General features: G+C 40.1%; 1 protein-coding gene and 1 pseudogene across 5 annotated transcripts in view; both read left to right on the forward strand.

Moving 5' to 3' along the window:
* Window positions 1-245: 245 nt before the first annotated feature.
* The window catches only part of CCDC88A (coiled-coil and HOOK domain protein 88A), a 117,017-nt gene continuing 100,581 nt past the window's right edge, over window positions 246-16,681 (forward strand). For all 5 annotated transcript variants that reach the window (XM_028103946.2, XM_028103945.2, XM_028103947.2 and 2 more), the window contains exons 1-2: window positions 246-1,161; window positions 1,283-1,383. In XM_028103946.2, the coding sequence (XP_027959747.1) occupies window positions 1,099-1,161; window positions 1,283-1,383 (164 nt within the window). In that variant the 5' untranslated portion in view covers window positions 246-1,098. The remainder of the gene's footprint in view (window positions 1,162-1,282; window positions 1,384-16,681) is intronic.
* Window positions 11,206-12,825, forward strand: LOC114209772 (T-complex protein 1 subunit eta pseudogene; annotated as a pseudogene).

The raw sequence follows: 16,681 nt of genomic DNA on the forward strand, positions 1-16,681 counted from the left end.
CCGCCCCCCACGCCCTGGCAACAGTCCTGGGCTCGAGCGAGGCGCGGGTCACCGCAGCAGCTGCAGCGAGCGCGTCCACGCCCGCGCCCGCCGCCAAAATCTGGGCGGCGGCGGGGCCGACCCGGGGGGCGCGCGCGCTCGGGAGCGCGCTCATGCAGCGGTTTTCTTCTCCCACAATCCAGAGGCTGCGGCGCGGGAGGGGCGGTGAGTCGGCGGAAGGATATGGGCGCGGAGGGAGAAGCGCGCTCCCTTTGACGGAGGGCTCGTGGCTCTGGTTGGGCGGCGAGGAGCGGGGTGTGATGCGGCACTGCGGCTCGGGGGCCGTTACTCCGGCTCCTCCAGAGAGGGCGGAGGAGGAGGCTGGAGCGCGGCGGTGATTTTGTGCCAGGGCTTCCCAGAGGCGCGCTGAAAAGCCTGCGGGGCTCAGGAAACTGGGGGGTTAGGGACACCCATTCAAGCCCCCACCCCCCGGGAGGGGAAGGGGGCTGGAGGCGAGGCTTGAGGGCGGCGGAGGGATGGTGTCTGCTCGGGGGGAAGAGGCGAGCCCTGCCTGTCGTTGGTGAGGGGCTGCTGGCAGGGGAGGCTCCGCGGATCGAAGCGGCTCCATGCCCACTGGTGGGTGGAACGTGTTGAGCGGAACGCGGAGGTCGAGCCTGGCTGCTGCTCGGAACCCCTAACGTGGTATCTAACGTGGTATTTAATTTAGCCCACGTTGGGATTAATTCGTTGCGGGCAGCTGCGCTGGTCTGGCTCCTTTAGAAGCTGGGCAACCTTGACGGGCTTTTTGTCTTGCTGCTCCAGCCCCCTTTCCCTTCCTCCTCCTCCAGATGCCTTTTCTCTGCCCCTCCTCGCCCGGTACAGACATTTCCAGCGCAAGCTGCCGCTCGTGGCTGCTGTCGAAGCCGCTTCTCGGATTTTCGGCTCATTCCCCTCTGGGGTGTTTTTTGAGGAGGGAGAGTTTTTCTCCCCTCCACGATGGGATTTTCTTCCTGTGCCAAAATGGACTTTCATTGATTTCTACTTACTTCTACGTTTAGTGATCCCTTCCCTAGGCGTATTTTTGTGGTAGTTCCCTTTTTCAAATACATTATCTGTAAAATGGAGAACGAGATTTTTACTCCCCTTCTGGAGCAGTTTATGACCAGCCCTTTGGTCACTTGGGTAAGTAGGGTTTTGGATATTTATTTTACATTTTGCTGCATTATTTTACATTTTGCTGCATTATTTGTCGCCGCGGAGATGGAGATGGGCGTTCGTGTCCTAAATGATCATTCTGTTCTAGGTTAAAACGTTTGGACCTCTCGCTGCAGGAAATGGGACCAACTTGGATGAATATGTGGCTTTGGTGGATGGGGTATTCTTGAACCAGGTCATGCTCCAAATGTAAGTGTCCTTTTCCTCTTTTCTAGGTAACTTGTTTTCTTTGAAAAAGGGTATACTGAGAACTTAGAGACTTTATGTTTGAGGCTCCTAATTTGGTTCTTTGGCCAAAAGAATTCAGGTGGTTTAAGAATTGGACCTTGAAAGGGGTGATAGTCTTACGTGCCCACCAGCCCATTTATCACAACCTAATAATTATACCTGTTAAAATTGTGAAACTTTAATTTTTATTCTGCAAACCGTGTATTGTCACTTATTGTCTTCAGTGCTGAAATCCAAACCATATTGTCCTCCAATAATTTGGTAAAAATAGAATATGAGAATAGTTTCCTGAGGGGGAATAAAGGCTCTACTGTGAAGTTATGTGTATTTGATGCAGAAATGTTTCTTATTAACCTCTGTGTCTAAAAATAAGTGGCTCAAATTTTGAAACTGGTGAAATAATAACAGATTTCAGAAGAGAGAATTTCAAATAACAGTTCTGATTGGTGAGAACTCTTGCTGTAGCAAGTAATTTAAGTGGGTACAGTAACTCAAGTCTGTTGAGATTATTATGTGAATTAACAGATTAATATTTAGGAGATCATTTTAAAGTATTTTTAAGGGAGTTGTGAAATGCCAGTAACTGACATCTTGATGACAACTAATGATTTAGTAGGAAAATCTTTGTCTTTTATGTTTGTGATACTGGGTTTGTAATAAGTAGGAAAGTTTTTTTAGGATGGGAATTGATATCAAAATCATAAGGGTAGGTAGATCAGTGAAATAAAAACCATTTTTATCATTATAGGTATTGTAGCATACATGCATTCTAAGTACATCTGTGTAGGTTTTCTAAGTACAAACTCTGAATGTTATAGTTGTGCTCAAAATAATGTGTATTTAGCCTTCTGTCTCTTGAATAGAATCTGATTACAAGAGTAGTTTGGAACTTTAAATTTCAAGGCATTCTTACCTTTTATATATGTGGGAATTTGGTGCATTATTAATAAATAATTGTTACTAAGGAATAAGCCTACTGTGAATAGGCTAATAAAGTGTCATTTCTGTATTTTGTATGAAATTATGTTTCTTTTTAGATTTTTTATTTAAAAAATGTAGAAGTCACATTCATAAATGTTCCAGTGGTAACTTCTCAGTCTGTGTGCTCAGAGATATTTGTAGTCTGTGTGCTGTTTTGATGTATGTGTTGATCCTACAGGGAAGTATTATACTACTATATACTTTCTGAAGGTGTTTTATTTGTATAGGCACCCAAAGAAGTATATATATATTATCTAAATGTGTGTATACATTTTTTTCTTTAAGAAAGGAAAAAGGAATGTAGACATTACTTATTTCCAGGGTTAGTAAATATATTTTTGGCAGCTTTCCCCTGGAACTATTTTTTGTCTTTGAGCTATCCCATTATTCTCTAAGCAAAATGGTAGAATAATTAAATTGACTTCTATTTTAGGGAACACACATGACAGGAAGGGTAGCTATTACAGTAGATACTCAGAATTTGTTCCCCTCTCTTGTTTTTAGACAGAAAATTTTGAAATTGTATTCTGAACCCTAAAAAAAAAGGTGTTTTTACAAAATAGGAAAATACATTACTTTAGTTTTCCACTTCATTTATTTATTTTTAAAGTGGGTTTCATGCCCAAGGTGTGAGTCTTGAACTCATGACCCTGAGATTGAGAGTCTCATGCTCTACTGACTGAGCCAGCCAGGCACCCCTTGTTTTCCACTTTAATGTTTTTTATTTGAATGATTCTTTTTCCAAAAAATACTTAGATTTTTTTGAGTCCTGAATAGTTAGCGGAGGTGCTAAAAACAGACACTTTAGCTTGTTTCCATTTTGAGTGCAGTTTTATATTTAAAAATACATTATGTATATTTTGAAAGTAATGGTGTTTCAAAATAGTGGTTGCCAGGTTTTTTTTTTTTTTTTTTTGGAGGATGAGCTCCATTCCAAACCTCAAATCTGCTTCTGTTTTCAGTTCCACCTCTCAGTTTCTTTTAAAAGTTTTTTCAATGTCCTAATTTTGTTCTGAATGACCTATATAAATTAAAAGGAAAGAAAATTAATAAAAGAAGGAAGAAGTAGGCATTAGTTTTTTAAAAAATAATTTGCTAAAATAAGATAAATTTATTTTAATGAATTATTTGCCTAATAGAGCTACAAAATATACATTGTTTTTAAAGCTATATTTTGCTAACTTTAAAATCATTAAGATTTCTGGGGCGCCTAGGTGGCTTAGTCGTTGGGCGTCTGCCTTTGGCTCAGGTCATGATCCCAGGGTCCTGGGATCGGGCTCCCTGCTCAGCGGGAAGCCTGCTTCTCCCTCTCCCACTCCCCCTGCTTGTGTTTCTGCTCTCGCTGTCTCTCTCTCTCTGTCAAATAAATAAATAAAATCTTCAAATAAAAAAAATCATTAAGATTTCTGTTGAGTACTTTACTCAAGTTAATGTACTCTATTAAATTGTCACTTGACTGTACCCAGTAAGTTAAATTAAAAGTTAGACTTAATCTAAGTCATTTCTGACTTTGTTCTGATTTGTTTACAGAATTTGTGAGTGAGAACCCTTTCTAAATAAAACTATATACTTTTCTTCATGTTTGTTTTGCTTGGAGTTCGTTGAGCTTCTTGGATCTGTGAGTTTGTGGTTTTTAACAAATTCAGAAAAATTTTGGCCATTATTTTAAAAAATACATATTTATAAAGAATATTTAAGTGTGTGTGTGTGTGTGTGTGTGTGTGTGTGTGTGTGTGTGTGTATTTTTCCTGCCCCCACTTCCCTTTTTGGAAGTCCAATTACATGTAAATCAGACTGCTTGATGTTCACTGATGTTCTTTTCAGTTTTTTTCAGTCTTCTCTGTTTCATTTTAGATTATCTTGCTATGTCTCCAACTTCATTAATCTTTTTTTCTGTAATGTTTAATTTGCTGTTAATTGTGTCCAGCATATTTTTCATTTCAGACATTACAGTTTTATTCTAGAAATTCGGTCCTTTTTTATATCTCCCATTTCTATAGCTTTGATGCTTTGTCTTTTCTGTAGCTTCTTGAGCATATGGAATATAGTTATAACTAAATTAAGGTTTATTTCTACTAATTCTGTCTGTATCATTTCTAGATTGGTTTTGATTGATTTTTCTCCTCATAAAGGATTGCGTTTTCTTGCTTTTGCATACCTGGTAATTTTTGATTGGATGTTAGACATTTGGTATTTTACCTTGTTGGGTACTGGGTATTTTTGTATTTCATTAGGTATTCTTGAGCTTTGTTCTGGGATATAGTTAAATTACTTGGAAACAGTTTGATCTTTTTGGATCCTGCTTTTAAGTTGTATCAGGTAGTACCGCTTTGTCACTCTATTGGCAAAACCCTCTGAGTACTTTGGGTGGTGAAAACGAGGTATTCCTGGATGTGTGTGAGGCTTGGGTGGTGTTCCCTCTAATCCTTTTTGGTGGTTTTTTTCACTGTTCTTGGGTAGTTTCCACATGTGTATATACTAAAAGTACTCAGTGGAAGACTTGAGGGATACCCTCTGCAGATCTCTGGATTTTTTTGTGAACCTCTTTATTCTTAGGTTCTCTACTTTGTATATGACAGTCACCTTGCTGTTTCTAGATTAAGTTCCACCTCACCTCAGGGAGGTCATTGCTCTACCTGGGTTCTCCATCTGTTGTATGGCCTAGGAACTCTTTCAAAGTAATAAGTTGGGGCAATTGAGGATTCATCTTGTACGTTTCCCACCTATCAAGGATCTACTGTCCTTTGTTGCCTGATGTCCATTGCCTTGAAAAACACTTAATATATTTTGTCCTTTTTTTCCAGTTGTTTCAGGCAAGAGGGTAAATTTGGTTCCTGATATTCCATCTTGGCCAAAGTAGAAATCTGTTCATATACTTACAATTACACCTTTGGCCTGCCACTCTTGTACTCCTGTTTTCAGTTGTGACATAGAATTTTGTTATAGAAGGCTTATGGTAGAATTTTTTTTTATCTACAGTGTTTACTAAAAGTAATAATATTGATTAGTGTCTTTGGATTTGCCATTTTGGACCTTGTGTGCATTGACTTCTTCATGCCAGTTTACCAGCTCTGCCTTATAATTTTGAAATCTGTTCACTTGCGATTCACTGCATTTTGAGATGAATCCTGGATTTCATTGAGTAGCTCTTTGAATCAAAGAATTTCTGTAAGAGCTTGTGACATGGCATCAGTCCTCTTTAATGGGAAGGGGAAGCTCTTTAGAGATTGGGAGTGATGGGCCAGCTCTTCTGCATGCCACAGGGCATTTTTGTACTTCAACCAAATGAAATCTTTCTTTCTCAGTGCAAGTTATCAGACTTGGGCTTGGTGACAGTAGAAATAATCATTTCTCTATTTGAGATGTCATGCAGTTCTGTAACCCATTTTGAATATTACTTTCTATGAAATTTTAGCAAGTTTATACCATTGTGAATTTCATAATCCTAAAGTTTAAAAAGTGTGTATTCATATTACCTAAGCAGTTGAAAATATGGATATATTAGGGTTTTAAATATTGAGAACATTGTTAATGGTATCAGAACAATGATATGATTCAACCGCATTAGATAACTATAGAGATCTCTACTGACCGTTACGATATACTTGTTATGGCTTTTCTTGTTTTAGAATCTTGAGTTGGAAGGAACTTTAGAAGTCCTCTATTATGAAAATCATTTTTTAACTTAAAAAATTAACAGGGACAAAAATTAAATGATGCATGGTCATGTAGATTCTCCTTAAGTATTTTCTGAGAAGCAGCTTCGTAAAAGTATATCTAAAAGAAGCCATTTGTCTAATAGAGGAAGTAAACTGAGAAGTGTTCCTTAGTTCTATGAATGTTTAAGATTCAAAACTAAGGGGAGGTGGATGGAAGAGGGATAAAATAGATAAAGGAGATCAAGAGTACATTTACCTTGATGAGCACTGAGTAATGTATAGGATTGTTGAATCATATATTGTACACCTGAAACTAATATAACACTGTATGTTAATTATACTTCAATTAAAAAAAAGATTCAAAAGTAGATTGTGTTAACTTTATGACTATAACGACCTTAAAATGACTTATAAAATATATGGGTTTCTTACCCAAGTATGGCATTGACTCTGAATTTTGTTATGGGCATCTCAGGTTTTCTCATTGGACCTCATATTTTTTGTTGAGTTTACTGTTTTTGTTTTTTGCTTCTTTAAAAACACACTTAGGATATAGTCATAGTTGCTGTCTTATTACCAAGTTTTGTGATTTATCTTCTAAATATTTCTTAGATGCATCCCTGACTTTTGAATTAATGTGGTAGCCCTGACTGGTCTTACTTTTGGGCTTGCCTCTCTTCAAGTTTCTTCTCATCTGTGATCATATGTGCTTCTCTAAGACTCTAAATGTGTTTTGGTAATAGCATTTATCTCACTGGATTGCAGCTCTTGGTATGTCTGATTCCACTGACTAACCTGAAGTCATGGACTGTAGCTTTCATCTTTATTCCTAGCATAGTGCTTGACATACAGTAGGTACTTGATATACTTCTGTTGAATATATGAATAATGGAGAGATAATGTGGTAAAGTAGAATAAATTTGGGCTTTGAGTCAGACAGACTTTAAGTCAGACAGGGTTTAATTCTCACTATGCTACTTATTAGCATATGACCTTAAACAATTTACTTAGTATTTCGAAATCTCAGTTCCTACATCTATGGGATGAAGGATAATGTTTCCTTCCTGGAGTAGACTTAATCTCTATTAAGGCACAGATAGTATCTATTTTCTGTTTTGTTGACCACTGTATCCCCAGTGTTGGTTGCTATCATTAGTATTATCATTTGCTAGGCCATACCTACCTATTTCTGTTCCTTCAAACAAATCATGATCATTCACAGCTTAGTTTTGCATAATCTCTGTTGGTGTCACCTCTATATAGCTGTATGATCGTTAGCAAGTTACTTCTCAATTTCTTCATTTATAATTAGGATAAAAGGAATCACAGGGTTATGAGAATCAAATAGGATAATTTGTGCACAGTGCTTAGCAAAAGGCAAGATTAAATATTGTTAGCTATTGATCTTTGTTTTATTTCTATTATTATAATCATTTTTCCATACAGTGCCCTTTCCCCTTTTTTTTGCCTAGCAAGTTTTTGCTCATTCTTTAACAACCTCTGAAGTCTCTTGGCATAGTTAGTTGCTCTCTCCCCTATCATCCCATATCTGTCTTTACCAAATTGTGTTAAAGTGCTGCAGCTACTAGATAGTTAGCATTTAGAGGCTAGAGATTTTTGTTACGTATCACCAGCACCTAGCATAGATTTGGTATGTCACAAGTTTTTATTAAATGTCAAAGGAGTGAATGAAACATTTTATAATTTTATTAACTTTTAAAATTTTGAGAACTCCAGTTTTAGTATTGTAGAATTTAGTTTGTTTTACCTTTTTTTTTTTTTTTTAAGAGAGAATGAGAGAGAGCATGAGCAAGTGTAAGTTAGCATGACTGTGGTGGGGAAGGACAGAGGAAAAGGGAGAGAATCTCCAGCAGACCCTCCCTGAGAAAGGAGCTGGCTCGATCCCCAATCCCATGACCCTGAGATCATGACTGGAGCTGAAACCAAGAGTCAGGCGCTTCACCAACTGAGCCACCCAGGCTCCCCTAGCTTGTCTTCTATTTCTCTTCTTTTGTTCTTTCTCTGTCTCATTATTTAATTACCTTTATTGAATATTTTCCCCACCTATGTTATGTCTAGCCTGAGTTGAGGTTATAAGAACAAGTCATAGTCCATGCTTTTGTATGGTATTAGAATATACAGTAACTGGGGTGCCTGGGTGGCTCAGTTGGTTAAGCGTCTGCCTTCGGCTCAGGTCATGATCCCGAGGCCTGGGATTGAGCCCTCCATTGGGCTCCCTGCTCAGTGGGGAGTCTGCTTCTCCTTCTGCCTACCCCACTTGTGCTCATTCTCTCTCTCAAATAAATAAATAAAAGCTTTAAAAAAAGAATATACAAAAAAAAAAAAGAATATACAGTGACTTTGGTTTGGTTTCCAATAATGTTACTGATGATGTCGAACATGTTGAGATTTTTTTTCCACAGCCTTATGTTGGACTGATGTCTTTAAGAGCAGTCCATTGTGATTGTCTAATTCTCTGATTCATATCTAATTAAGCTATAAAAAGTGATAAGAGAACAAAAAGTAGTTGCTACATATGGGAGTATTTTTTAATTTTTTAACTGAAAATTTTCTCTATCACATGTATTAATATGGGAAACTCAAAGGAACAGCAATTCTTTATTTTTATTTTTTTATTTTTTTATTTTATTTACTTATTTTTTTAAGTAATTTCTCCACCCAATGTGGGGCTTGAACTCAATCCCAAGATCAAGTGGCACACTCTACCAACTGAGCCAGCCAGGTGCCCCAAGGAACATCAGTTCTTAACTACACTCTTTCAGAACACCAATTGACCTTCGTTTAGGATTTATGAAACAGATTGGTCCCACTCTAAGCATAATGTTTCAACATTTAAAAATGATATTTGAGATTTTAGCTGATATTAAGAGATGTCTGTCTAATAATTTAGTCATTACCAAGCTAGCTACTTTTAGAGAGTTGCTGTGGTATAGAGGAAGAAACTACCTCGAAAGTTATAAATTTAATTCCTGGATCAGGATGGTTGATGGAGCAGTCAAAACACACACAACATTTGTTGGTTAGTTTACTGTATTACATGGATGTGGTTTGTGGCACCCCCAAAACATTTACAATAGCAAGATCAAAGATCACTGATCACAGATCACCGTAAATACTATAGTAATGAAAAGTTTGAAATACTGCAAGAATTACCAAAATGTGACACAGAGACAGAAAGTGAGCAAATGCTGGGGCGCCTGGGTGGCTTAGTTGTTAAGCATCTGCCTCCAGCTCAGGTCATAATCCCAGGGTCCTGGGATCGAGCCCTGCATTGGGCTCCCTGCTCAGCAGGAAGCCTGCTTCTCCCTCTCCCACTCCCCCTGCTTGTATTCCCTCTCGCTGTGTCTCTCTCTGTCAAATAAATAAATAAAATCTTTAAAAAAAAAAAGTGAGCAAATACTGTTGGAGAAATAGTGCCAATAGACTTGATTAACAGATTTTCATAAACCTTCCATTTGTAAAAAATGTAATTATCTACAACGTTCAGTAAAGTGAAGTGCAATAAAAAGAGGTAACGTCTGATTTTATTCCTGTGCTATCTTAGCTCTGTTTTGCTAGTTCAATATTTAATAAAACTAGGTTGATGAAACCATCAACTTTATTCTGACATTTGTGAGACTCAGGGCAAGCATTCATTTACCACAATAGGCCTAAATATTTAAAGATTATAAACCAGGCTAATAAACTGTTGGCTATGTTCTGATCTTTTATCTTGAAAAATATACCTTCAGAGTGACTTAAAAGGAAAGATTCAAATTTAGAATTTATAGAATTGAGAATTCAAGTATTCGGTTTCACATCAGAATGTCGTGGAGCCCAACCTCCTCCCCACATCCCTAGCTCTAACACCACAGACAGGTCTCATGTGCATGCCTGTGGACACCCTGCATGCATGCCCAAGATCCAAGCTCTTCCAAACAGTAGTCCTTGGCACAGGGGTATATACGTCTGTAGCATAGTCCATCCTCAGGACAGACCTAGGAAAGATTCCTGTGCAAGCCTTGTAATTGGGTTAGAGATATTTGGGCAAGAAATTCCAGAGTTCCAGGTGACTGCAATGGAATCTAAGAGGGGAAGTGTATGGGTATATCCTGTAGTTTCCATGGATTCTTTGCCCAGTGGTGAAGGGCGTGGCCTGAGGAGCGCCAGAGTGGGTCTAGGGGTTGAGATCCGTGTTGCCAGGATCTAAATACAGTACTCGGTGAGAAGGCTGAAGGGATGGTTCCATCGGAGATCAGCTTAGTCGTTGAGTAATTTCTGAGTGCTCACTGTATCACAAGCTATCTGCTGGAAGCTGGGGATATGATGCTGAATAAGGTGTGATCTTTGCTCACTAGTGAGGGGGACAACATGCAGATACACTGCAGTGTGGTAAATGTGCTATATAGTGGGATTGTGTTCTTGAAATAATGCACCAAGAGGAAGGGGGGAGATGTGAACCAGGACGTGACCCTCGAGTAGGACCGATCTGGTAAGTTGGAGCCAGGAACGTGGGAGTCGGAGGAAAATGGCGTGAAAAGGGGCATAAATATGTGACAAAAATAACTATAGGTTATTTTGTATGGCCGAAGCAGAGATCATATGCTTCTTTTTTTCTTTTTTTTTAAAGATTTTACTTATTTATTTGACAGAGACATAGAGAGAGAACATGCAAGTAGGCAGAGCTGCAGGCAGAGGGAGAGGGAGAAGCAGACTCCCCACCGAGCGGGGGGAGCCCGATGCGGGGCTCGACCCCGGGACCCCGGGATCATGACCGGAGCTGAAGGCAGCCGCCCAACTGACTGAGCCACCCAGGTGCCCCGAGATTATATGCTTCTTGCACGTAGGAGATGAGTTTGAAGAGGTGGGGATTGGGAGACTGTCCTTAGATACCATGTTAAGAAGATTGGATTTTTTTCCTATAGAGACATGTGTTACTTCATATTCTCTCTGGAGAAACAGAACTACCAAGGGGTGTGTGTGCGTGTGCGTGTGTGTGTGTATACAGAGAGAGAGAGATTTATTTTAAGGAATTGGCTCATGAGATTGTGGAGGATTGGCTAGTTTAAAAACTGATGGGGGCTTGGCCGCCCAGACGCAGAAAAGACAGGAGGAGTAGTGAGCCACTGAATAAGCTTCCAAAATGATGCCCACACCAGTTATCCTGTGGAAAGAGGGGACCAATAGCTCCCAAGGCATCCCCCAGCTTGTAAGTAACATCAGTGCCTGCCAGGTGATTGCGGAGGCTGTAGGAACCACCCTGGGCCCTCGTGGCATGGACAAGCTGATTGTAGATGGCCGAGGCAAAGCAATAATTTCTAAAGATGGGACCACAATTCTGAAACTCCTTGATGTTGTCCATCCTGCAGCAAAGACTTTAGTGGACATTGCCAAATCCCAAGATGCTGAGGTTGGTGATGGTACCACCTCAGTGACCTTCCTGGCTGCAGTTTCTGAAGCAAGTGAAACCCTATGTGGTGGAAGGTTTGCACCCACAGATCACCATCTGAGCTTTCCGCACTGCCACCCAGTTCGCAGTTAACAAGATCAAAGAGGTTGCTATGACCGTGAAGAAGGAAGATAAAGTGGAGCAGAGGAAGCTGCTGGAGAAGTGTGCCATGACTGCTCTGAGCGCCAAGCTGATTTCCCAGCAGAAAGCCTTCTTCGCAAAGATGGTGGTGGATTCGGTGATAATGCTCAATGATTTGTTGCAGCTTAAAATAATTGGAATCAAGAAGGTGCAAGGTGATGTCCTAGAGGAGTCCCAGCTGGTAGCAGGCATCACATTCAAGAAGACTTTCTCTTATGCTGGGTTTGAAATGCAACCCAAAAAGTACAATAATCCAGTGATTGGCCATTTAAATGTTGAGCTTGAGCTGAAAGCTGAGAAAGATAATGCTGAAATCAGAGTCCACATGGTTGAGGATTATCGGGCAATTGTTGATACTGAATGGAACATTATGACAAGTTAGAGAGGATCCATCATTCTGGAGCCAAAGTCGTCTTGTCGAAACTCCCCATCAGGGATGTGGCCACCCAGTACTTTGCCGACAGGGACATGTTCTGTGCTGGCCGAGTGCTGGAGGAGGATCTGAAGAGGACGATGATGGCCTGCAGAGGCTCCATCCAAATGAATGTGAATGCTCTATCATCAGATGTGCTGGGCCGCTGCCAGGTCTTTGAAGAGACCCAGATTGGAGGCGAGAGGTACAATTTCTTCACTAGCTGCCCCAAGGCCAAGACCTGCACTATCATCCTTCCTGGTGGTGCTGAGCAGTTTATGGAGGAGACAGAGCGGTCCCTGCATGACGCCATCATGATTGCCAGGAGGGCCATCAAGAATGATTCCGTGGTGGCTGGTGGCGGGACCGTTAAGATGGAGCTCTCCAAGTACCTGTGGGATTACTCAAGGACCATTCCAGGAAAACAGCAGCTGTTGATTGGGGCATATGCCAAGGCCTTGGAAATTATCCCACGCCAGCTGTGTGACAATGCTGGCTTTGATGCCACAAACATCCTCAACAAGCTGCAGGTTCGGCATGCGCAGGAGGGCATGTGGTACGGAGTGGACATCAACAATGAGGACATTGCTGACAACTTTGAGGCCTTCGTGTGGGAGCCAGCCATGGTGCGCATCAGTGCCCTGACCACAGCCTCTGAGGCCACCTGCCTTATCGTGTCGGTAGATGAAACCATCAAAAACCCTCGCTCAACAGTGGACGCTCCCCCAGCTACAGGCCGTGGCTGGGGCCGCCCTCATTGAGAGGTACCCTGCCCCTCACTCGAGTGGCTGGCAGGCTGGCTGCAGGGTATGCTTACTCTCCCTGTATTGGTCCATTGGTATTACGAGGAAAGGGTAGTAGTTGGCCCACTCTGTTCTCACTGGAGGTTATTTAAATAAATGTAAGACTTAGGAAAAAAAAAAAACAAATTGATGGAGCAGGGTAGCAGGCTGGCAGGCTGAAGACTCAGGGAATTGCATTGAGTTCAAAAGCAGCTTGCTAGGAGGTCAGCCTTTGTTCCAATAACACCTTCAAATGATTGGATGAAGCCACCTGACATTATGGAGGGTAATCTGCTTTACTCAAAGTCTTTTGATTTATGTGTTCATCTTATCCAAAGAAACACCTTCATAGAACATCCAGAATAATATTTGACCAAATATCTATGCACTGTGGTCCATCAAAGTTGACACATAAAATTAAACATCATAACTAGTGATGCTATGATGGTCTACAGATATTTGGGGGGGGGGTCTGTGGTAATTTAGGAATTTTAATTTTGTGTTTTCATTTCAGTAATTTAAATTCTTTTTCGAGAGGTGCTAATAAAATTCTTTTGCAATGATCATTCACAACTGATTTTTTTTTTTTTTTTTCATAGAATAAGACTAGTTTCTTAAGTCACTTTCTCATACTGGGTCTTTGGGCTCTTAGGATATCTGTAGAATAATCCTCAGAGATTCTTTTTTTCTTTTTTTTTAAAGATTTTATTTATTTGTCAGGGAGAGCACAAGCAGGGGGAGCGGCAGGCAGAGGGAAAAGCAGGCTCCCCGCTGAGCAAGGAGCCTGATGTGGGGACTCGATCCCAGGACCCTGGGACATGACCTGAGCCGAAGGCAGACACTTAACTGACTGAGCCACCCAGGCGTCCCAAATCTTCAGATTCTTGATAATTTTGTTTTTTAAAAAGGTGTCACTACCTTACTCCAGCTTGAAAAACAGTAATATAGGCTACCCAAATCATAAAAGGAATTGAAACAGATAGCATTTGCATTTTAGAAGGATTGAATTTGGTGTTTAGGGGGGCCAGAATAGAGATAGAAACAACACTGATGTTGAAGTGATATGGAAGAGAGATAGCATGGAAATAATGGGATTTGGTTACCAGTTTGTTATGAAGAATGAGAAAGGGATTACTGGGATGACTACTTTTTACTTGGGTAAGGAGCAGATGGTAGTGCCCTTGGTAAGTAAGACATTATAGGAGGATGAAACTTGGAGGGGAGGGTAAGTGTAGAAAATAAGTTCTGAGTTAGTTTTGGTGTGTCTGGTGAACGGTGAGAAATAACTTGTGGGCAGGTGGATATACATAGGCCTGGTGCTCAGGGAAAAGTCTAGAATAGAGAGAGATACAGGAATTTGCTTTTAAGTTTGTGATAGAAAAAGGCATGGGTGTCAGAAAAAAAGTACAGAAGGGGCCAGTGATAGATCGTAGGAAACAGCAATACAGCAACATTAAAAGGCTGGAAATTTGAGGAAAGTAGGAAAATTCACAAGGCTGCTGGGAGGAAATCACAAAGGGAGTCAGTTAAAGATGAATGCAAGTATTGTCATGTAAGGTTGATGGCTAATTTGAGATTTGGAAAGCACGTATTTGTAGTGGAGCCAGTCAGCATAGTTGAATAACTTACCCAATGATGCCTAGCTGCTCAGAAACTGACAAAAAGATCTGTAGACTTTACTCAGAATTGGGGATAGACATAGGGCTATCCACGTGAACAGTTGAAATGAATAGAGTGTGAGCATTAAAATGAGGAGGAAAGCAGGTGTCATCAGGAGAAGGCTGATGGACTGGAGGTCACAGTAGGATGAAGGAAGAGTAGGATTAGAAGAAGTTGAGAAAGGGTGGAATAGGAAGTTGAAGTCAGAGGGGACTTTCAGAATTTGAGATTTTGAAGGTTGCAATTCTGAATGATGATTTAGGGCCAAGGTTAGACCTTGCTAATGGGTGGATAAAATGGAATAGAGTGAACATAACTAAAGTTGAGAAAGAATTTATTTCCTTATTCTTTGTAAGGTTAATGATCTCTTGATTAAGACTAGAGGTAGAAAGGAGTATTTTGAAAGCTGGGAAATAAACAGCTAATTTTACTGGTGTTATAATGAAAGAAAAATTTAATAGAGGAAGAAGACTAGCAATTTTAAAATTTTATATTAGTATATTGCTTGTTTTAAATATCAAACTTTGTGGAATATCTCCATAGTCTTTCAGGAAATTTAAAACAATTGTGTATTCTTAATGTAATTTACTTTCCTAGTGAAGGCTAGAAAAAGGTGAGCTTAATGTTATTATTGACAACATGACTATTTCCTTTCCTTGGGTGCTAAAGGACCAAGGAAGATAGTTTAGTTTTAAGTGTTGGGTCCGACTTACTGTTTAAGAACTGGATAACTACGGAGTTGTGGAGGATGAGAAATTGTGGAGAAAAACCAGTGGAGGCAATACTCTAATCTGTTTTTGCCAAGACTGGTTAAAAAAGGGTAAACCACAGTAAATTCTCCATTAACTTGAATGTTGAGGGAAAATGGAGAGTTGAGTTTCCTCATAATTGAAAGCTATTTTTTTCCAACTCTATATTTTAAATCTTTGCAAATGAATTAAACTGTATTTCCACTTTTGTAAGTACAATATACATGTCATTTATTTTAAACTTAGGTCTTTGTGTTAAGTATTGAATATATATAATTAAGATGAATCTATAATGAATGGTGAATGATCCCAAGTATGTATTTAAAAACAAATCTGTTGTTATTACCTAGGGTTTTTTTTTCTTTTTTAATTTGTACGAATTTTGTATTTTGTATTTTTTTTTTTTTTGAGTGAGAGAGAGAATGTGTATGTTAGTGAGAGTAGATTAGGGAGCCCTACTAATTGAAAGTTAGTAGTTAGGTTTGGGGGCACCTGGGTGGCTCAGTTGGTTAAACATCTGCCTTCGGCTCAGGTCATGATCCCAGGGTCCTGGGATGGAGTACCTCACTGGGCTCCTTGCTCAGCAGGTCACCTGCTTCTCCCTCTGCCCCTCCCCCTGCTCATGTACTCTTGTTTCACTCTCTCAAATAAATAAATAATCTTTATTAAAAAAAAAAAGAAGTCAGGCTTGGTCTCTAGAGATATAGATAGGGAAATCAAGGGGGAGGAAGTTAGATTTTTTCTTTTAAGATTTTATTTATTTGGTTGAGAGGGAGAGAACAGGTGCATGCGCAGGAGAGCAAGGCGGGAGAGGGAGAGGGACAACTCTACACTGAGTGTGGTGCCCAGTGCGGGTCTTGGTGCAGGGTTCAGTCCCAGGACCCTGAGATCATGACCTGAACTGAAATCAAGAGTCAGACACTTAACCCACTGAGCCACCAGGCGCCCCAGGAAATTAGATTTAATTCAAACCTTGAAGAATGATTGGACTTGGGCAGCCATAAATGAGGAGAGGAGGGTATTTTAAGCTGGGGAATCAACATGAGGAAAAAGCATATTATATTTATGATTTGGGAGGTGGTGAGGAGACTAGCCTTGGTAGAGGATCCATCCAAGTTGGGAAATAGAATATAAATTTGCATAGACAGAGTAGACTAGATTATGGGAAACTTGAAAAATAACCAGTATAATTTAGGCTGCACATGGCAGGCATTGTAGAGCCATTTAAAAGTACTTATTAGGGAATTAAAAATATTAGGAAAATCACCTTGCCATTAGTTTGGAGAATAAATTGAATATGGACTTTATTTGTTCATCCAATATTTATTAAGCATACGCTATATATACTATTGCAGTACTGAGACTACATCAGCAAATCAGTGAAACTTATATTGTGTTAGTGCTTGGAACAAAGATGAGGAATAGGC

The sequence above is a fragment of the Eumetopias jubatus genome, unplaced genomic scaffold (assembly GCF_037043125.1).
Source record: "Eumetopias jubatus isolate StellerSeaLion01/CBP00866 unplaced genomic scaffold, mEumJub1_p1.0 scaffold_9, whole genome shotgun sequence".
Lineage (NCBI taxonomy): Eukaryota > Metazoa > Chordata > Mammalia > Carnivora > Otariidae > Eumetopias > Eumetopias jubatus.